Here is a 22864-nt window from a genome sequence, read left to right as displayed (position 1 = left end):
TCACCATGATCACTCCTTATCACCATCACCATAATCATCGTGGTGGGAGGTATCCTCGAGGTTAGAGCATTGGGCCAGAAACCGAAAGACGTTGGTTGGAATACCCGGAGCCGACAAGGTGTTAAATCTGTTGCTGTGCCCTTGAGCAACGCACTTAACCCTAATTGCTCGAGGGGCACTGTACAATGGTGACCCTGGTTGAGAACCCAGTCTATGCGGGTGTCTCAGGGGGAGTTGGGATATGCAAGAAACACATTTTCATTATACACTTGTGTAACAGGACAATTATTAGCAGCCCCAAATAACAATAATAATCATCCTCCCCCACTGTCGCGCTAGCGCTGTGGTAACCATGGAAACGACCGGGCTTGTTGATGCCCTCGGGAGGTGGTTCTTGACAGAATTCCTGGGCTTCCTCGCTCACTAAAGGTCGATCACTGTTACCGGATTGTTGTTTATCTGCTTCTGTGTCCTCTGGCTGCCTGCCTGTCTGTCTCTGTCTTTCACTCTCTCTCCCTCTCTTTGTCTCTCTCTCTCTCTCTCTTCTTTCTCCCTCTCACATCCTATCTTTTCCTCACAGTATTAGCCTCGATCCTTTACTCCTAGGATGAAGTCCCATAAGTCAATGAACACTGAACATAGTGATTGTAGCATGAGGTATTGAACACTGAACATAGTGGTTGTAGCATGAGGTATTGAACACTGAACATAGTGGTTGTAGCATGAGGTATTGAACAGAAAATAAGCTAAAACTGTTTCTTTACACTCAGTGAATGATTGGCTGACTCCAGCTCACTGGCTGCCAGCTGTGGCTTGTGATTAAACATCCATTTGTCAATTCATTTGTCAATCAAACTGTGAAGGGAAAGGATTGGGTTCACTCATTCAGAACACAACTGCATTGAACTCCAGAGATCTTCTTTAGCTGTCTTATTGTTGCAAAAATTCCATGGTTTTCCGGAAATCCCAGTTAGAATATTCCTGTAATCAGAGGGGTATAAAGCAGGGAATCTGGAATCGTCCAATATTTGGAAAACCAGGGAATTTTGGGAAAGTTAGGAGAACTTTGGAACCCTAAGTTTCGCCATAGATATAGGACTGATGTATTGTCTACTGTATGTCTGACACTTACTGGGCTCCTGTTCTATAGGTTCTAGAATAGATTACAGGTTCCAAGTTCTGGGTTCTTGGCTCTTGGCTCCGGGGTCTGGCCCCAGTGAGTAATGTCTGTGGCTGGAGAGGATAAGTGTGGGCTCTCTCTCCTTAGCAGGGATATTTATGCTATCTCCTTGGTCAGGACACAAATCCTGCCCCCTCTCCTGGCAGGGATGGGCTGAAGGGGAGGTGCTAAGTAGATATGACAAGCATAATGGTACCCAACCCTGGCAGGGTGGGTACCATTATGGCTCAGTTGGTAGAGCATGGTGTTTGCAATGCCAGCATGGTGTGTGCAATGCCAGGGTTGTGGGTTCGATTCCCATGGGGGGCCATTACAAATATATATTTTTTTAAATGCATGAAATGAAAATGAAATGTATGTATTCACTACTGTAAGTCGCTCTGGATAAGAGCGTCTGCTAAATGACTAAAATGTAAAAATGTAAAATGTGTGGAGGAGCCATTGACATGCATAATGGTATACAGCCGTCACAGGCCACTGATGGATAACCAATCCCTATGAGGCTCCATGATGACGAAACAGAATGGGTTTCCTTCCCTCCCAATGGTGAAGAGGGAGCAGAGAAAAAGGGAGAGAGAGGAGGAAGAGAGAGGGGCGAGGAAGCAAAGACAGAAAGAGAGAGAGGGGGGAGAGAGAATTGGCGGAGAGAAAGAGAGAGCGATAATGCAGATGGGAGGGTGGGAGGTGGCAGGGTGCCGAGAGAGAAAGAAAGAGTGGGGTAGAGAGAGAGAACAATTACATTGTGACAGCTATAGGCTACTTAGTCACAAGTGCTTAATCACAGAATATGAGTAGGTTTTGCAACAATAGCTGGTGATTCTCGATACATAGCATAGCATAGCATAGCATAGCATAGCAAGAGAGTCTAAGCAACAGTTAGGACTTAAATACCTTCACACGTCAGCCTGAATTACCATAAACAACAAACATTATACATCAGGAGTTTCACAAGTTCCTGAAAACAACTTCCCAGCAAACAATGTATGGTTACCTAATGTTGTATGAACGTTCTCTGTTTGCTGGGAACCAGTGAGGACACAGTCTGTATACTGACAGGGAAGCCTTCCCAACTACCACATAATATTTTAAGAAGCATGTTTCTTAGAGCTTGTGGAGAGAGTGGTTGTCCTATGGTTATTTTGCATACAACCTTCCCACAATCCTTCTGGGAATGGTAGAGAATAGATAGTTGCTAGTCACACGTTATAAGTCAGACAGCACTGGCCCGATTTTGACAAAACTTGGCTGAATGATTTGTCTTGCCATAGAGATCCGGCATTTACTAAATGAAACTGATTGGCCCAAGGCGGAACCTATAGTAATATACTCACACGCGATAGTCACACGTGATATCTCAATTGGCCCAAAGGGGGGTGTTGCGTCATTCGTGGGGGGGCGACATGTTTACTGTTGCATTGTGTTAATTTTGGTTGTGTTTTAGGAACGTTCTCCAACTGGTTTGACATTGGGAATGTTCTCTAATTGTTCCAAGAACGTTAAGAAACAACGTTCTTTTGTGGGAATTTCAGTAGTCCAGCAAAATGTTTCTTACAGGTTTCCTTATGGTTCTATTTAAAGTCATGTTCTCAAATTGTTTCAAGAACATTTAGAAAACTTTTTATAAAAAACATAAGACTTATTTAAAAACATATACATTTATTTTTAAACAGGAGCAAAACTCTCAATATCCTTTATCTTGTTAAGTGTATTTAGATGTGTTGGCTGTGCCCACTAATTGGCCACACCTGACCTTAATTGGTGTTTTATTCTTTTGAAATCCGGTCTGTTTGAATAGACTAAAATTAACACCTTTGCATGGGGAAAGAAATATAGCATGCTAGCTCCATCCTGGTGGCGTTGTGGACTAATGCCATGAGTAAAGAACAGAAGATTATAGGTTTGAAACTCAGTGATGCCATGTCAAAAAACTAAAAATGTGTTTGAATGATCAGGGCTAAGAAAATTAATCTCCATGTGTTCTATCTATGCTTGGAGTTAAGCCAAAATAAGCTAGCAATGTCATTGAAACATTCAGTGTAAGTTTTCAGGAAGTTATTGAAAAAAACTCAAAATAACCTAGAACTTCCATTCTCGGAACGTTAATAAAACCTCCCAGAAATGTTCTCAGAACCTCCCTGCAACCTAAAAAATGTACATTCCCAGTACAGGCGCAGTTTTCACTTCTGTTCTGTTTTACCGGTCACGAAACATATGCTTCATTCCCACAACCAATGTGAAACCAAAAACATATGTTCCCACAACTTCCAAGAAACCAAATGTGCTAGCTAGGTTGATATCATGCTATGTCTTCCTCCCAAATGTATCCATATCCCCTATAAAATTAGTGCACTATAAAGGGAAAAGGGTGTCATTTGGGACACACATTATAATCCTTTTAGTTAATTGTTAGCATACTGCTATAATGAGTCTATCCCTTGACGAGAGATCTTTGAAATGGATATAAATCGTCGATTGATCGCCTGTCATAGATTAGTCGGGGATCATTAACGCTGCGCTGTGATTGGAGAGGTGACATTTTCCTCCAATGCCCTTCTGTCGTTATCAGGAAAAACAAACGTGACAGACCATAAATATCAACCATTGACTCCACTGAATCATCTGTGCTCATGTATTGATGGCTTGTCATCCCTGTATTTATCGATGCCTCTCCACAGACCAGACACTGTGGGTAAAATGGATCATCAGTATCTGAATAACATTTAGCTTTTCCTTATCTCTGTCTCCCTCTCTCACTTTCCATCTCTCTCTTTCTCTCTCTCTCTTATCTCTCTCTCTCTCACTCTCTCTCACTCTCTCTCACTCTCTCTCACTCTCTCTCACTCTCTCTCTTTTATCTCTCTCTCTTTTATCTCTCTTTATCTCTTTCTTTCTCTCTCTCTTTCTCTCTCTTTTATCTCTCTCTCTTTTATTTCTCGCTCTCTTCTCTCTCTCTTTCTCTCTTTTATCTCTCTCTCTTTTATCTCTCTCTCTCTCTCTTTCTCTCTCTTTTATCTCTCTCTCTCTCTTTTACCTCTTTCTCACTCTGTGTCTGATGCTAGTCGTCTAGATGCAATCTGTCCCATTCAAATTCCAGTCAGCGGCTCATCTTTAGGCAGACACTGTCAGAATATGCAGCTCACTAAAAGGGGATAAAACAATGGTATATCACCGTTTCTTTCTATCTCTCTTCATCTATGTGTATCCTCTCTATCCCTCCCTCTAACTCTAACTCCCACGCAGGCATCTGGAAATGAGAATGTGTTGTTGTCGTTGTTGTTGTTGACCCCAGCTGCCTCTTCGTCACTAGAGCCATTAGAAGCTAGGTTCATTCAGTTGTTCTGCCTTACACAGATTTTAAGTGCTTTGCTTTCTGGCAGATGTATTTTAAAAAAAAAGGCCTGCAGTGCATGTAAACACTCCCTCTCTCTGTTTACATCCTCAAATCCTCTTTCACACTCTCTCTTCTTCTGTTCAATCCCGTGTACATTCTTTATCTGGAGTCAGAAGATTTGAAAGAAACTACACTGAACAAAAGTATAAACACAACATGTAATGTGTTGTTCCCATATTTCATGAGCTGAAATAAAATATCCCAGAAATGTTCCATATGCACAAAAAGCGTATTACTTTGCACAAATTTGTTTACATCCCTGTTATTGAGCATTTCTCCTTTGCAAAGATAATTTCTCTACCATAAGCCGCCTCCAACATCGTTTTAGAGAATTTGGCAATACGTTCAACCGGCCTCACAACAACAGACCACGAGAATGGTGTTGTGTGGGTGAGCGGTTTGCTGAACATTGTGAACAGAGTGCCCCATGGTGGCGGTGAGGTTATGGTATGGGCAAGCATTAACTACGGACAATGAACACAATTGCATTTTATCTATGGCAATTTGAATGAACAGAGATACCGTGACGAGATCCTGAGGCCCATTGTTGTACCATTCCTCCGTCGCTATAACATCATGTTTCAGCATGATAATACACGGCCCAATGTCACAAGGATATGTACACAATTCTGCATACTCACCAGAGAGAGATCACCCATTGAGCATGTTTGGGATGCTCTGGAACGACGTGTACAACAGCGTGTTCCAGTTCCCACCAATATCAAGCAACTTCGAGCAGCCATTGAAGAGGAGTGGGACAATATCCACAGGCCACAATAAACAGCCTGACCTACTCTATGCAAAGGAGATGTGTCGCGCTGCATGAGGCAAATGGTGGTCACACCAGAAACTGACTGGTTTTCTGATCCATGCCCCTACCTTTCTCCTTAAGGTATCTGTTACCACCATTTGAATCTAGATTCGGCTTCCTATTTTGCAGCAAAGCCTCCTTAACTCATGCTGCCAAACATACCCTCGTAAAACTGACTTTCCTACCGATCCTTGACTTCGGCGATGTCATTTATAAAATAGCCTCCAACACTCTACTCAGCAAATTGGATGCAGTCTATCACAGCGCCATCCGTTTTGTCACCAAAGCCCCATATACTACCCACCACTGCAACCTGTATGCTCTCGTTGACTGTATATAGATGTTTTCCTACTGTGTTATTGACTGTACGTTTGTTTATTCCATGTGTAACTCTGTGTTGTTGTTTGTGTCGCACTGCTTTGCTTTATCTTGGCCAGGTCGCAGTTGTAAATGAGAACTTGTTCTCAACTGGCCTACCTGGTTAAATAAAGGTGAAATATATATACACTGCTCAAAAAATAAAGGGAACACTAAAATAACACATCCTAGATCTGAATGAATGAAATAATCTTATTAAATACTTTTTTGTTTACATAGTTCAATGTGCTGACAACAAAATCACACAAAAATAATCAATGGAAATCCAATTTATCAACCCATGGAGGTCTGGATTTGGAGTCACAGTCAAAATTAAAGTGGAAAACCACACTACAGGCTGATCCAACTTTGATGTAATGTCCTTAAAACAAGTCAAAATGAGGCTCAGTAGTGTGTGTGGCCTCCACGTGCCTGTATGACCTCCCTACAACGCCTGGGCATGCTCCTGATGAGGTGGTGGATGGTCTCCTGAGGGATCTCCTCCCAGACCTGGACTAAAGCATCTGCCAACTCCTGGACAGTCTGTGGTGCAACGTGGCGTTGGTGGATGGAGCGAGACATGATGTCCCAGATGTGCTCAATTGGATTCAGGTCTGGGGAACGGGCGGGCCAGTCCATAGCATCAATGCCTTCCTCTTGCAGGAACTGCTGACACACTCCAGCCACATGAGGTCTAGCATTGTCTTGCATTAGGAGGAACCCAGGACCAAACGCACCAGCATATGGTCTCACAAGGGGTCTGAGGATCTCATCTCGGTACCTAATAGCAGTCAGGCTACCTCTGGCGAGCACATGGAGGGCTGTGCGGCCCCCCCAAAGAAATGCCACCCCACACCATGACTGACCCACCGCCAAACCGGTCATGCTGGAGGATGTTGCAGGCAGCAGAACGTTCTCCACGGCGTCTCCAGACTCTGTCACGTCTGTCACATGTGCTCAGTGTGAACCTGCTTTCATCTGTGAAGAGCACAGGGCGCCAGTGTTGAATTTGCCAATCTTGGTGTTCTCTGGCAAATGCCAAACGTCCTGCACAGTGTTTGGCTGTAAGCACAACCCCCACCTGTGGACGTCGGGCCCTCATACCACCCTCATGGAGTCTGTTTCTGACCGTTTGAGCAGACACATGCACATTTGTGGCCTGCTGGAGGTCATTTTGCAGGGCTCTGGCAGTGCTCCTCCTTGCACAAAGGCGGAGGTAGCAGTCCTGCTGCTGGGTTGTTGCCCTCCTACGGCCTCCTCCACGTCTCCTGATGTACTGGCCTGTCTCCTGGTAGCGCCTCCATGCTCTGGACACTACGCTGACAGACACAGCAAACCTTCTTGCCACAGCTCGCATTGATGTGCCATCCTGGATGAGCTGCACTACCTGAGCCACTTGTGTGGCTTGTAGACTCCGTCTCATGCTACCACTAGAGTGAAAGCACCGCCAGCATTCAAAAGTGACCAAAACATCAGCCAGGAAGCATAGGAACTGAGAAGTGGTCTATGGTCACCACCTGCAGAACCACTCCTTTATTGGGGGTGTCTTGCTAATTGCCTATAATTTCCACCTGTTGTCTATTCCATTTGCACAACAGCATGTGAAATGTATTGTCAATCAGTGTTGCTTCCTAACTGGACAGTTTGATTTCACAGAAGTGTGATTGACTTGGAGTTACATTGTGTTGTTTAAGTGTTCCCTTTATTTTTTTGAGCAGTATATATATTTTAAATATCTAGTATTCCCAGTCATGTGAAATCCATAGGCCTAATGAATTTATTTCAATTGACTGATTTCATTATATGAACTGTACCTCAGTAAAATCTTTGAAATTGTTGCATGTTGTGTTTATATTTTTGTTCAGTGTAGAACATGATCTATTGAGTGTGTTGGAGATGTGGAGACAGGTCGCATCTCAAATGGCACCCTATCTCTATGTAGTGAACTACTTTTGACTACAGCCCAAGGGGAATAGGGTGCCATTTGGGACCCAGATGGAGTGATGTAGTGAACTACTTTTGACTAGAGTCTTAGGGGAATAGGGTGCCATTTGGGACTCAGATGGAATGATGTAGTGAACTACTTTTGACTAGAGTCCTAGGGGAATAGGGTGCCATTTGGGACTCAGATGGAATGATGTAGTGAACTACTTTTGACTAGAGTCCTAGGGGAACAGGGTGCCATTTGGGACCCAGATGGAGAGTGTGTTCTGTGATATCGCATCTTTCAACTTCAAAATAGTAATTTTTGCCCTTGTGTAGAAGCCATGCTGTTTTGTGGCTGGGCTACAAATGTAGCTTGATTGAAAGAAAATGGATGGTAGTTTCATAACAACAAATAGCCTATACCCCTCAAACTCAACTCTGGACCTCAAAGCCAGTTCCACTGCTTTTTTTCATTGTTCCCCTCTAATCAGACACTGATTTAGACCTGGGACACCAGGTGGATGATTCTCCTCTAATCAGGGACTGATTTAGACCTGGGACACCAGGTGGATGATTCCCCTCTAATCAGGGACGGATTTAGACCTGGGACACCAGGTGGATGATTCCCCTCTATTCAGGGACTGATTTAGACCTGGGACACCAGGTGGATGATTCTCCTCTATTCAGGGACTGATTTAGACCTGGGACACCAGGTGGATGATTCTCCTCTATTCAGGGACTGATTTAGACCTGGGACACCAGGTGGATGCAATAAATGATCAGGTGGAACAGAAAACAAGCAGGCTCTGGACCTCATAGTGTAAGATTTGAATATCCCTGGCTTATTCCGGACCTCATAGGGTAAGAGTTGAATACCCCTGGTCTATTCCAGACCTCGTAGGGTAAGAGTTGAATACACCTGGTCTATACCGGACCTCGTAGGGTAAAAGTTGAATACACCTGGTCTATTCCAGACCTCGTAGGGTAAGCGTTGAATACACCTGGTCTATTCCAGACCTCATAGGATAAGAGTCGAATACCCCTGGTCTATTCCAGACCTCATAGGGTAAGATTTGAATGCCCCTGGCTTATTCCAGACCACGTAGGTTAAGAGTTGAATACCCCTGGTCTATTCCAGATCTCATAGGGTAAGAGTTGAAAACCCCTGGCCTATACCGGACCTCATAGGGTAAGAGTTGAATACCCCTGGCCTATACCGGACCTCATAGGGTAAGCGTTGAAAACCCCTGGCCTATACCGGACCTCATAGGGTAAGCGTTGAATACCCCTGGCCTATACCAGACCTCATAGGGTAAGCGTTGAAAACCCCTGGCCTATACCGGACCTCATAGGGTAAGCGTTGAAAACCCCTGGCCTATACCAGACCTCATAGGGTAAGAGTTGAATACCCCTGGCCTATACCGGACCTCATAGGGTAAGCGTTGAATACCCCTGGCCTATACCAGACCTCATAGGGTAAGCGTTGAAAACCCCTGGCCTATACCAGACCTCATAGGGTAAGAGTTGAAAACCCCTGGCCTATACCGGACCTCATAGGGTAAGAGTTGAATACCCCTGGCCTATACCAGACCTTATAGGGTGACTTTAATACCCCTGGCCTATACCAGACCTTATAGGGTGACTTTAATACCCCTGGCCTATACCGGACCTTATAGGGTGACTTTAATACCCCTGGCCTATAACAATTGAGTTTTTTACTCTGCGGCAAGTCTTATAGGCTTTAATCTTATAGGCTCTGTTGGAATTTGCTTCAGTCATGTGACTGTTCCCGTCAATCTTTAATGTTATTCCCTCCTTCTCCCCCTTCTACTCCATCCCATATATAATTCCCTTTCCCCCTCCATCCCTTCATCCTCCCCCCTCTCTATTTCCCTACTCCCCCTCTCTGTCCATCCTCCACCTCTCTCAGGTGAATGATTGAGAATCAGACCGAGCTCCTTTCTGTGAGACCCCGCCCCATGCTCCTCCCTCCTCTCAGGGGATGGCCAAGGTCCAGGATGGACACACAAACACATGTGACAGGTACATTACACTTCCTCCCTACGTAGGGTACACAAACACATGTGACAGGTACACTACACTTCCTCCCTACGTAGGGTACACAAACACATGTGACAGGTACACTACACTTCCTCCCTGCGTAGGGTACACAAACACATGTGACATGTACACTGCACTTCCTCCCTACGTAGGGTACACAAACACATGTGACATGTACACTGCACTTCCTCCCTACGTAGGGTACACAAACACATGTGACAGGTACACTACACTTCCTCCCTGCGTAGGGTACACAAACACATGTGACAGGTACACTACACTTCCTCCCTGCGTAGGGTACACAAACACATGTGACAGGTACACTACACTTCCTCCCTACGTAGGGTACACAAACACATGTGACAGGTACACTGCACTTCCTCCCTACGTAGGGTACACAAACACATGTGACAGGTACACTGCACTTCCTCCCTGCGTAGGGTACACAAACACGTGACATGTACACTGCACTTCCTCCCTACGTAGGGTACACAAACACATGCGACAGGTACACTGCACTTCCTCCCTACGTAGGGTACACAAACACATGTGACAGGTACACTGCACTTCCTCCCTACGTAGGGTACACAAACACATGTGACAGGTACACTACACTTCCTCCCTACGTAGGGTACACAAACACATGTGACAGGTACACTGCACTTCCTCCCTACGTAGGGTACACAAACACATGTGACAGGTACACTGCACTTCCTCCCTGCGTAGGGTACGCAAACACATGTGACAGGTACACTGCACTTCCTCCCTACGTAGGGTACACAAACACATTATTTCTCTCTACATAGAGTACTTGACTTACAACCTATATAGGACATTTCCTACCCCATACACACCCTGAATAGGACATTTCCTACCCCATATAAACCCTAAATAGGACATTTCCTACTCAGTATACACCCTACATAGGGAACATAATGAGTCACGGAAACATAGACAAACACAAATATATAAAAAGTGTGTATCTAACCTGTGTGTGTGTGTGTGTGTGTGTGTGTGTGTGTGTGTGTGTGTGTGTGTGTGTGTGTGTGTGTGTGTGTTCCCGGTGCAGCCCTGCGATGTTAGAAGAGAGCCAGGATGGTATGGACAGTGGTAGCCTGACTCCTGGCCCAGCTTCAGCTCGACAGGTCTGCATCCAGCGCCACCCCAGCCAAGGCTTCGGATTCATAGCAGGCAGCCAGAGACCAGTCATTGTACGCTCCGTCTCTGCAGGTAGGTAGTGATCTGTGTGTGTGTGTGTGTGTGTGTGTGTGTGTGTGTGTGTGTGTGTGAGAGAGAGAGAGCGATAGAGCAAGAGATAGAGAGAGATGATATATGAGTGTTGTCAGTTTGATGTCTTTGTCTGTGTGTCCGTTACTCATAGACTAAGTGTTCCTCTGCCTGTGTGTGTGCGTGTGTGTGTGTGTGTGTGTGTGTGTGTGCTGTCCCAGACGGCCCGTCCATCGGCAAGCTTCTGCCTGGAGACCAGATCCTGGCCATCAATGAGGAGGTGGTGAGCGAGGCTTCCCGGGAGAGAGTCATAGACCTTGTAAGGTAACATCCTTTATATCACCACAGGGGAGGGGGGAGGGAGGGGGAGGGAGGAAGGAGGTGGGTTTGGTTAGGAAGGTAAGGGGTGGGAGGTGGGGAGGAGATAAGGAATGAGTCGAGTCCAATGCAATGTGTCTCTAGATTGTTATTCGTCTATAGCCTACACTGACAGGACAAAGCTTTGGTGGGAATGTTTTTCTGAGTTCATCCAATGTGTGAACTCACACAACACATAAGAGCAGAATATTTGCAGTAAATTCAGCAGCAGCAGTACAGTGGGGATCGTTCTGTGTGTTTGAAGGCTAAATTCATGGAGAAATAGTCTGTCTCTAAGCCTCATGTGTTCCATAGAAACGTAATGAGACAGATGAGTCATTGAGAACACAGAGAACAGAGAGGAGGTCTAGCAGATAAGAACAGGACTGTTTCTTCCAATGCCACAGCCCTGGTGTTACCTAACCCACTCCACACTCCTCTCCTCTTTCCTGTCCTCTCTATAGATGCTGCAAAGACTCCATAGTTTTCACTGTGCTGCAGCCACACCAGGTAACAATACACAGGTCTCGCTCACCATTTCTCTCTCACGCCTTCTCTCCTTGAAGTTCTCAAACTCCATCTGTATCTCTGTATCCCTCCATGTCTCCCTCTCACACTCAAAGCAACAACACATACAGATCTCTCTCCCACATTATCGCTCTCTCCCTCATTTTCTCTCTCTCTCTCCCACATTCTCTCTATCTCCCTCATTTTCTCTCATTCTCTCTCGCATTCTCTCATTATCTCTCCCTCATTCTCTCTCTTTCCATCTCTCTCTCATCCTCTCTCCCTCAGTATCTCTCCATCATTCTCTCTCTCTCATTCTCTCTCTCTCATTCTCTCTCACTCATTCTCGCTCTCCCTCATTCTATCTCTCTCTCATTCTCTCTGTCTCTCTCACTATTTTTACTGTGTGTCGTGATTGTCAGTAAGTACTCTTCACACACACTAAATACAAATGGTTCTATATAGTACCAAATAAGGGTTATTTGGCTGAACCTTTTTGGTGCTATATGGACTTTTTTTAAGGTTCTACATGGAACCTGTATGGTGCTATAAAGAACCATTTCCAAAGGTTCTATAAAGAACCATTAAAAAAAGGTTCTTTATAGAACCTTTACGGAGAACAGAGCTACACTGAGTGTACAAAATATTAAGAACGCCTTAATATTGAGTTACACCCCATTTGCCCTCAGAACAGCCTCAGTTCGTCAGGGCGTGGACTCTACATGATGTTGAAAGTGTTCCACAGGGATGCTGGCCAATGCTGACCCCAATGGTTCCCACAGTTGTCGTGAAAAACCCAGCTGCGTTACAGTTCTTGACACACTCAAACCGGTGCGCCTGGCATCTCCTACCATACCCCGTACAAAGGCACTTAAATATTTTGTCTTGCCCATTCACCCTCTGAATGGCACACACACAATCCATGTCTCAATTGTCTCAAGGCTTAAAAAATAATTTTTCAACCTGTCCTCCTCCCCTTCATCTACAATGATTGAAGTGGATTTAACAAGTGACATCCATAAGGGATCATAGCTTTCACCTGGTCAGTCTCTGTCATGGAAAGAACCATACATATCATATCTGGTTTAATCACCATATTATATTGTTCAAATTCCATAGGTTTTATTGTTGTGTTTATCAACAAGTTGAACAGCTGGGGTTCCCTGAAGAGAGACTTGACTTAGTCAACCGTTCGCAGTTGACACAAGGTCATATGTGAGTCTTTCACAAGACACCATCTCTGGCCATAGTCCTATATAACACGTAATAGAATAACCCAACAGACTTGATCAAATGGAATGACACACTCACTCACAGTTGCACAAAAAGAGCTGTGAACAAACAACGCCCAAAAATATTCTAATGAGCCGCCTCCCATACATTCAGTGGTGGAAAAGTAACCAAAAGTCATACTTGAGTAATATTAAAGATACCTTACTAAAAAATGACTCAAGTAAAAGTGAAAGTCACCCAGTATATATATACTTAAGTATCAAAACTAAATGTAATTGCTAGAACATACTTAAGTATCAAAAGTAAAAGTATAAATCATTTTACATTCCTTATATTTTCCAATCAGCATAAGTATTATTCTTATTATCATTTACAGATAGCCAGGGGAACGCTCCAACACTCAGACATCATTTACAGATAGCCAGGGGAACGCTCCAACACTCAGACATCATTTACAGATAGCCAGGGGCACGCTCCAACATGCTGACATCATTTACAGATAGCCAGGGGCACGCTCCAACACTCTGACATCATTTACAGATAGCCAGGGGCACGCTCCAACACTCAGACATCATTTACAGATAGCCAGGGGCACGCTCCAACACTCTGACATCATTTACAGATAGCCAGGGGCACGCTCCAACACTCTGACATCATTTACAGATAGCCAGGGGCACGCTCCAACATGCTGACATCATTTACAGATAGCCAGGGGCACACTCCAACACTCAGACATCATTTACAGATAGCCAGGGGCACGCTCCAACACTCTGACATCATTTACAGATAGCCAGGGTCACACTACAACACTCTGACATCATTTACAGATAGCCAGGGGCACGCTCCAACACTCTGACATCATTTACAGATAGCTAGGGGCACGCTCCAACAATCTGACATTATTTACAGATAGCTAGGGTCACACTCCAACACTCTGACATCATTTACAGATAGCCAGGGGCACACTCCAACACTCTGACATCATTTACAGATAGCCAGGGGCACACTCCAACACTCTGACATCATTTACAGATAGCCAGGGGCACACTCCAACACTCCAACATCATTTACAGATAGCCAGGGGCACACTCCAACATGCTGACATCATTTACAGATAGCCAGGGGCACACTCCAACACTCAGACATTATTTACAAGCGAAGAATTTGTGTTTATTGAGTCGGTCAGATCAGAGGCAGTATGTATGACCAGGGATGTTCTCTTGATTAGTGTGTGAATTGAACCATTGTCCTGTCCTGCTAAGCATTCAATATGTAACTAGTACTTTCGGTTGTCCGGGAAAATGTATGGAGTAAAAAGTACATTATTTTCTTTAGGAATGTAGTGAAGTAAAAGTTAAAGTTGTCAAAAATATAAATAGTAAAGTAATGTACAGATACACAAAAATACGACTTAAGTAGGACTTTAAAGTATTTTTACTTAAGTACTTTACACCACTTCATAGCCTTTAATTATCACTAAAAGAGGAATAAACCCTTTTTTGAACTGAAAATAACCATTGGACTCAAAGGGTTCTTTGAGTCATTATGGTTCCACATAGAACCATAACCCTTCCCAGTGCAGTGCTACTGAACACAATCACCTCTATAGGCTGCATGGCAACTGTACTATTAGGATTTCTCATATCAACTGTCTGTTTCAAAAGCACTGTTGGGGCGGCAGGTAGCCTAGTGGTTAGAGCGTTGGGCCAGTAACCGAAAGGTTGCTAGATTGAATCCCCAAGCTGACAAAAATCTGTCGTTCTGAATAAGGCAGTTAACCCACTGTTCCTAGGCTGCCATTGTAAATAAGAATTTGTTCTTAACTGAATTTAAATAAAGGTTAAATTATGCCCAAACACATAGCAGTCTTTTTGTTGCCTTTGTATTAGAGACTCATGTTCAGCCAGGCATGTAATTAAACTTTCATATAAAACGTCCCAATTATTTAACCATCTAACTAAATCAAGATTTTGCCAAACATAACAATATGGTTTCAAAGCATAAAATGAAATAAAAACGTTTCTAATTTGCTTAATTTGAATTGTTAATGCCGTTAATAAACCCTAAATGTCTTTGTCTTTCCTCTCTTCTAGTCACCTAAGTCAGCCTTTATTAGTGCAGCTAAGAAGGCCCATCTGAGAACCAACCCGCCCAAAGTGCGCTTTTCAGAACAAGTGTCCTTCAGTGACCCAGACTCAGTAAGTACCACTGCGCTGGTGATCCTTCAGTGACCCAGACTCAGTAAGTACCACTCCGCTGGTGATCCTTCAGTGACCCAGACTCAGTAAGTACCACTCCGCTGGTGATCCTTCAGTGACCCAGACTCAGTAAGTACCACTCCGCTGGTGATCCTTCAGTGACCCAGACTCAGTAAGTACCACTGCGCTGGTGATCCTTCAGTGACCCAGACTCAGTAAGTACCACTCCGCTGGTGATCCTTCAGTGACCCAGACTCAGTAAGTACCACTCCGCTGGTGATCCTTCAGTGACCCAGACTCAGTAAGTACCACTCCGCTGGTGATCCTTCAGTGACCCAGACTCAGTAAGTACCACTCCGCTGGTGATCCTTCAGTGACCCAGACTCAGTAAGTACCACTCCGCTGGTGATCCTTCAGTGACCCAGACTCAGTAAGTACCACTTCGCTGGTAATCCTTCAGTGACCCAGACTCAGTAAGTACCACTTCGCTGGTGATCCTTCAGTGACCCAGACTCAGTAAGTACCACTCCGCTGGTGATCCTTCAGTGACCCAGACTCAGTAAGTACCACTCCGCTGGTGATCCTTCAGTGACCCAGACTCAGTAAGTACCACTCCGCTGGTGATCCTTCAGTGACCCAAACTCAGTAAGTACCACTCCGCTGGTGATCCTTCAGTGACCCAGACTCAGTAAGTACCACTCCGCTGGTGATCCTTCAGTGACCCAGACTCAGTAAGTACCACTCGGCTGGTGATCCTTCAGTGACCCAGACTCAGTAAGTACCACTCCGCTGGTGATCCTTCAGTGACCCAGACTCAGTAAGTACCACTCGGCTGGTGATCCTTCAGTGACCCAGACTCAGTAAGTACCACTCGGCTGGTGATCCTTCTCTCACACCTGCACTCTTCTTTCTATCTCTCTCTCCATTTCTGTCTTCTTCTATGTTGTTCTTGCTTTCTCAATCATTAATACTCTTTCTATTTTTCTCTAACACAATTTCTCTCACTATTCATTCTTTCTCCACTTCTCTGTAAAACGTTCTCCTTCATTTGTTCTCTCTTTACCCTGGGTCTGGGCCTGTCTCCCGGCTGATTAAACATGGCTGAAAATCCTGTTCCTCTCCATCACCTTGTTTGTATTTTGGGTAGCTGACTACCTGCATCATACAAAACAGCCTTGGGTCCAACACAGTGCAGCTTTTGATTATAAACTGTTCTCCTCCAGATCGATGTCCCCTCTCTCTGGTAGACCACAGGCTGCACCTCTAAACTGTTTCTAAGATGTTTGTTAAACATTAGACACATTTGAATTCAGCTGCAGCAGCAGTGTTACACTGTTAGGCTGGACATGTAAAGTCCCTGCTTGGCTGTGAACGCCCTCTCCCTACTGTCTCTGAGCTCTGAAGAAGTGTCCCGAATGGCACCCTATTCCCTACATAGTGCACTACTTCTGACCAGAGCCATATGTGCCCTGGTCAAAAGTAGTGCACTATATAGGGAATATAGTGCCATTTTGGACGCAGGCTGAGTTCTCTTCTCAAAGCCCAGAGAAGTTGGCTCAACAGTCAAGCCAACAAGCTTATCTCTCACTGTTCCTATTGACAGCTTGTTGTGCAATTTATGAATAACAAGTTACGCTTCAGCTGCTTGGTTTCAACATCATCTCTATGCATCCCAATTCGTATTCGTTATATAGTGCAGAGCCCTATGGGCCCTGGTCAAAAGGAAATAAAATGACTAAAATAGGGAATAGGATGACATTTGGGATGCAGCCCTGGTGTGTGTTGCTAACCAGTCGTAAGAGTGGAATCAATGAGCACACAAGTTTACATTTCCCTGCCAGTCTGGACACATTTCCCTAAACTAAAGCTACAACCTGTAGGGAACACACATATGGGGGTGGAGAGATAACTGGTCAGCCTCTAACAGGAGAGATAACTAGGGAGCCTCTAACACGAGAGAAAACTGGGGAGCCTCTAACACAAGAGAAAACTGGGGAGCCTCTAACAGGAGAGATAACTGGGGAGCCTCTAACAGGAAAGCTAACTAGGGAGCCTCTAACACGAGAGAAAACTGGGGAGCCTCTAACACAAGAGAAAACTGGGGAGCCTCTAACATGAGAGAAAACTGGGGAGCCTCTAACAGGAGAGCTAACTGGGGAGCCTCTAACAGGAGAGATAACTGGGGAGCCTCTAACAGGAAAGCTAACTGGGGAGCCTCCAACAGGAAAGAAAACTGGGGAGCCTCTAACAGGAGAGCTAACTGGGGAGGCTCTAACAGGAGAGCTAACTGGGGAGCCTCCAACAGGAGAGCTAACTGGGGAGCCTCTAACAGGAAAGAAAACTGGGGAGCCTCTAACAGGAGAGCTAACTGGGGAGCCTCTAACAGGAGAGCTAACTGGGGAGCCTCTAACAGGAGAGCTAACTGGGGAGCCTCTAACAGGGAGCTAACGGGAGAGTTACTGGCTCGTGGTCTTTCATTACCAGGAAAGTAAGCATCCCCTCATGCATGACGTACACACACCCACACACCCACACACAGCAGCCTGTGGGCTAAGGGGGATCAGTAACACACATGATAATACCATAGATCTCACCTATAGCCTAGAGTAGACTGCTATACAGATATATAGAGAGAGAGATGCTCCTCCTCCCCTGGGTGGAGGCCTGATACAGGGAGAAAGAGATGCTCCTCCTCCCCTGGGTGGAGGCCTGATACAGGGAGAGAGAGATGCTCCTCCTCCCCTGGGTGGAGGCCTGATACAGGGAGAGAGATGCTCCTCCTCCCCTGGGTGTATGATTGGTAAAGATTGAACAATCCCCTTCTGCAGAGTGTTTAATCATGTCTATCCGTCTCCTGGGATCAGGCTGGGAATGGGGATTGATTGGTTTGGACTTACATATCAGTGCAGACCACCTAACCTGAGCATGTGGAGTTTATCTTCGTAGAGGGAAAGAGAGATGAGGACTACATCTACTATGGTTGCATCCCAAATGGCACCCTATTCCCTACATAGTGCACCACTTTTGACAGGAGCCAATAGGGCTCTATGTAGGGAATAGGGTGCCATTTGGGAAGGAGCCCTGTGGCTCTCATAATGCTCCATTTCTCTATGGTTGCGTCCAAAACAGAGCCCGTATATACTTCTGATGAGAGCCAGGGGCACTATAAAGGGAATAGGGTGCCATTTGGGAGACAGGGTGCCATTTGGGAGACAGACCCTGCCTGCACTGCTCTGCTCCACACTCGGGTCACACAGCACAGCCTGTTATGCTAAATTCAACCTTTACTTCTGCCACCATCATTTCCCTTGGGTCTTAGAGAGAAGCCACGGTGGACTAGGAGGAATTCTAAACTACACTGTTAGAAAAAAGGGTTCCAAAAGGGTTCTTTTGGTTCAAGGTAGAACCCTTTTGGGTTCCATGTACAACCCTTCTTGGAAAGAGTTTCACATGGAACCCAAAAGGGTTCTACCGGGAACCAAAAGGGTTCTACCTTGAACCAAAAAGGGTTCCACCTGGATCTAAAAAGAGTTATCCTATGGGGACAGCCGAAGAACCCTTTTAGGTTCTAGATAGTATATTTTTTTGTAAGAGTGTATCCTGGCTGACATCTTATGTGGATACATCTGTAGTGTAGTCAGTCTATTCTAAATGATGCTCAAATTTACTGAAGGATTCATTTCATTACCTCTCATCATATTCAATATTATTACATTTTTGTCATTCAGCAGATGCTCTTATCCAGAGCGACTTAGAGAAGCAATTAGGGTTAAGTGCCTTGCTCAAGGGCACATTGACAGATTTTTTACTTTTCGGTTACTGGCCCAAAGCTCTTCACCGCTAAGCTACCTACATTGCATTTGGAAAGTATTCAGACGCCTTCTCTTTTTCCACATTTTGTTACGTTATAAGCTTATTCTAAAATGGATTTAAAAAAATAGTACTCATCAATCTACACAAAATACCCCACAATGACAAAACGAAAACAGGTTTTTAGAAATGTTTGGAAATGTATATAAAAAAAACAGAAATACCTTATTTACATAAGTATTCAGACCCTTTGCTAGGAGACTCGAAATTGAGCTGAGGTGCATCCTGTTTCCATTGATCATCCTTGAGATGGTTCTACAACTTGATTTGAGTCCACCAGTTGTAAATAAAAAAAATTAAAAAATGTCTAAAAAACAATTTTTGCTTTGTCATTATGGGGTATTGTAATGTCAATACGGGGTATTGTGATGTCGTTATGGGGTATTGTGTGTAGATTGATGAGGGGGGGGAAACAATTTCATTAATTTTAGAATAAGGCTGTAACGTAACAAAATGTGGAAAAATTCTAGGGGTCTGAATACTTTCCGAATTGACTGTAGCTGTGAGGGGCAATACTGTAACTGTGAGGGGCTATACTGTAACTGTGAGGGGCTATACTGTAACTGTGAGGGCCTATACTGTAACTGTGAGGGGCTATACTGTAACTGTGAGGGGCTATACTGTAACTGTGAGGGGCTATACTATAACTGTGAGGGGCTATACTGTAACTGTGAGGGACTATACTGTAACTGTGAGGGGCTATACTGTAACTGTGAGGGGCTATACTGTAACTGTGAGGGGCTATACTGTAACTGTGAGGGACTATACTGTAACTGTGAGGGGCTATACTGTAACTGTGAGGGACTGTATTGTAACTGTGAGGGAATATACTGTAACTGTGAGGGGCTATACTGTAACTGTGAGGGGCTATACTATAACTCTGAGGGGCTATACTGTAACTGTGAGGGACTATACTGTAACTGTGAGGGACTATACTGTAACTGTGAGGGGCTATACTGTAACTGTGAGGGAATATACTGTAACTGTGAGGGACTATACTGTAACTGTGAGGGGCTATACTGTAACTGTGAGGGGCTATATTGTAGATCTTCCCCATCCTCCTCTTTCTCTTTGCCTTTTCACTCTCTCTCTGTTCTCTAAGTGGTTTTCAGACCAGCAGTGGATGATGTGTCTGTGTGTGACTGGGGCTTTGAGTCACCAACTCTCTTCACTTACCTCATTCACCCTCCTGGTGACAGTACCTCCGGAAAGAGTGAATACCGGTCACGCCCCATCTCCCTACCTGGACTGAATTCAACTCCAGCAGAGGAAACTTTTCTGATGAGTGGCTGATAAAAGCAGAATAACCTTGAGTCATCATGCCTCCTGCAGTTCTCCCTGGCCTACGTAACGACTGCACTTTATAGTCTATTCAGCCAGCTAGCTACCAATTGTACTTGCAACACCGGCGCATACATATTAAATGGATGTATTGAGGAAATGTAATAAGCTTCTCTTTGATCACAGCACAATGTATCCAGGCAGAGTTCCTAAAGCTGAGTTTTGTCCCAATTCAGGCTGCCCCGGTTCAAATAAGGTATTGCTCCTCCATTGCACTCTGGAAGCTCCAGCCTGGTCCCTTCTTAACTGCTTTTAGATGGAATGTACTTCTATCTGCACATTCCACAGTTACATACTTCCAACACCATTCAATTATAGCCCTGATCCTCTACTCTGGGGTTTATTAGATGTACTGTACCATGTTGATGTGCGATTTTGACCTTTTACGTTTTTTCTCTCTTACTGCTATAAGAGGCACTCAGGTTTTACAGTTTCTCTCTTTCTCTCCCACACTCTCTCTCTTTCACTCCATCTCTCTCTCTCTTCCCCTCCCTCCCTCCCTCCCACCCTCCCTCCCTCTCTTTCACTCCCTCTCTCTCCCTCTCTCTTTCCCTCACTCTCTCTCTTTCATTCCATCTCTCTCTCTCTTTCTTTCTCTCTCTCTCTTTCCCTCCCTCCCTCCCTCCCTCCCTCCCTCCCTCCCTCCCTCCCTCCCTCCCTCCCTCCCTCTCTCTTTCTCCCACTCCCTCTCTTTTTCTCTCCCTCCCTCTCTCTTTCTTTCACTCTCTCTCTCTTTTTCTCCCTCTCCTTCTCTCTCCCGCTCTCTCTCTATCTCTCCCTTTCTGCCCACCCTCTCTGTCTCTCTCTCACAGACAATGCTAAAGGACGACACTTTGCTACTCATACCAAATGTGCTGAAGGTGTTCCTGGAGAATGGTCAGATCAAGTCCTTTACGTTTGACAGCCGCACAACTGTCAGGGTACGTATACAGTGCATGATCCAATTTGTAAGCATCACCAACCAACAGAGTGAATGTGAAAATGGATTCAAAATGGTCGCCCTCTGCTGGTGATTTGCAGGATGTTCAATGACACAAGTAATAGGAGGGTTTTGATTGGTTACATTGCCTACTATACCAATGTATCTGTATAAAATGATCTCTGCTACTCTAAAACTACCAGAGATCCCAGTCTGGAACTTTGATATGCCCGAAGAGTATATTATGTTCAACAATAGATTGTAAAATACTACTCATATTACAGAGTAAGCGGTAAAGCTTCATATAGCACCAAATGTTGCTTTGCATCTTAAAGGAGGCTTGGGTAATCCCAAAATGCCACAAATGTTCCAACTTTAATTATTTATTTCTCAATTATGCTTTAAGATACAACTGTCAAATATTTGTCTTTGATCTTTTTTTTATATATATTTTCATGCCCATTTAAACTGCACATGAAATGCAAACATATTGACTACCCACTGGGCAAAAACTGATTGAATCAACATTGTTTCCACGTCATTAAAAAAAATTAAGTAATGTGATGCTGGGGAATCAACATAGAAAACTGATTGGATATTCAAAATGTCATCAACGTAAGGGAATCCAACTTTTAACCTAAATCCAATGACAGAGGTAATTATTTGGTTGAGTTCATGTTGAATTCACGTTAGTTGACAACTAAACCAAATGTAAATCAAAACTAGACTTCTGTGCCCAGTGGGTGTAACCATCACTTCCCCCCAAAAAATACAAATATCTAATGGCGTCAATGATGGTAAGACTCTCTCCATAGTATATGAAGAACAGGCCTAGTTCTGAGAAGCCCACTCCCTTCAATTCACAGTATTTTATCATGTCTGTGGCTACGTCTCAAATGGCACCCTATTCCCTATGTAGTGCACTACTTTTGACCCAAGCGCTAGTCAAAAGTAGTGCACTAAAAAGGGAATAGGGTGCCATTTGGTACGCAAGATGTACTATTGTAATGACATCCAGATGTCAGTCAGGAGACACTATCAGGCTCTCACTATCAGGCTCTCACTGTCAGGCTCTCACTGTCAGGCTCTCACTGTCAGGCTCTCACTGTCAGGCTCTCACTGTCAGGCTCTCACTGTCAGGCTCTCAGTGTCAAGCTCTCACTGTCAAGCTCTCACTGTCAGGCTCTCACTGTCAGGCTCTCACTGTCAGGCTCTCACTGTTAGGCTCTCACTGTCAGGAGACACTGTCAGACTCTCACTGTCAGGCTCTCACTGTCAGGCTCTCACTGTCAGGCTCTAACTGTCAGACTCTCACTGTCAGACTCTCACTGTCAGGCTCTCACTGTCTGGCTCTCACTGTCAGGCTCTCACTATCAGGCTTTCACTATCAGGAGACACTGTCTGACTCTCACTGTCAGGAGACACTGTCAGGCTCTCACTGTCAGGCACTCACTCTCAGGCTTTCACTGTCAGGAGACACTGTCAG

General features: G+C 44.7%; 1 protein-coding gene across 3 annotated transcripts in view; it reads left to right on the top strand.

The window, feature by feature from the left end:
* The window catches only part of LOC115167849 (FERM and PDZ domain-containing protein 3-like), a 136420-nt gene that overhangs the window by 87742 nt on the left and 25814 nt on the right, over positions 1 to 22864 (top strand). For all 3 annotated transcript variants that reach the window (XM_029722552.1, XM_029722535.1, XM_029722543.1), the window contains exons 2-7: positions 9596 to 9708; positions 10796 to 10956; positions 11175 to 11277; positions 11775 to 11820; positions 15144 to 15248; positions 21272 to 21379. In XM_029722552.1, coding sequence (XP_029578412.1) covers positions 9668 to 9708; positions 10796 to 10956; positions 11175 to 11277; positions 11775 to 11820; positions 15144 to 15248; positions 21272 to 21379 — 564 coding nt within the window. In that variant the 5' untranslated portion in view covers positions 9596 to 9667. The remainder of the gene's footprint in view (positions 1 to 9595; positions 9709 to 10795; positions 10957 to 11174; positions 11278 to 11774; positions 11821 to 15143; positions 15249 to 21271; positions 21380 to 22864) is intronic.

This window comes from Salmo trutta, chromosome 3, assembly GCF_901001165.1.
Source record: "Salmo trutta chromosome 3, fSalTru1.1, whole genome shotgun sequence".
Taxonomy (NCBI): domain Eukaryota; kingdom Metazoa; phylum Chordata; class Actinopteri; order Salmoniformes; family Salmonidae; genus Salmo; species Salmo trutta.
The sequence above is the reverse complement of the archived record's forward strand: the minus strand, read 5'-3'. Positions and strand labels throughout refer to the sequence as shown.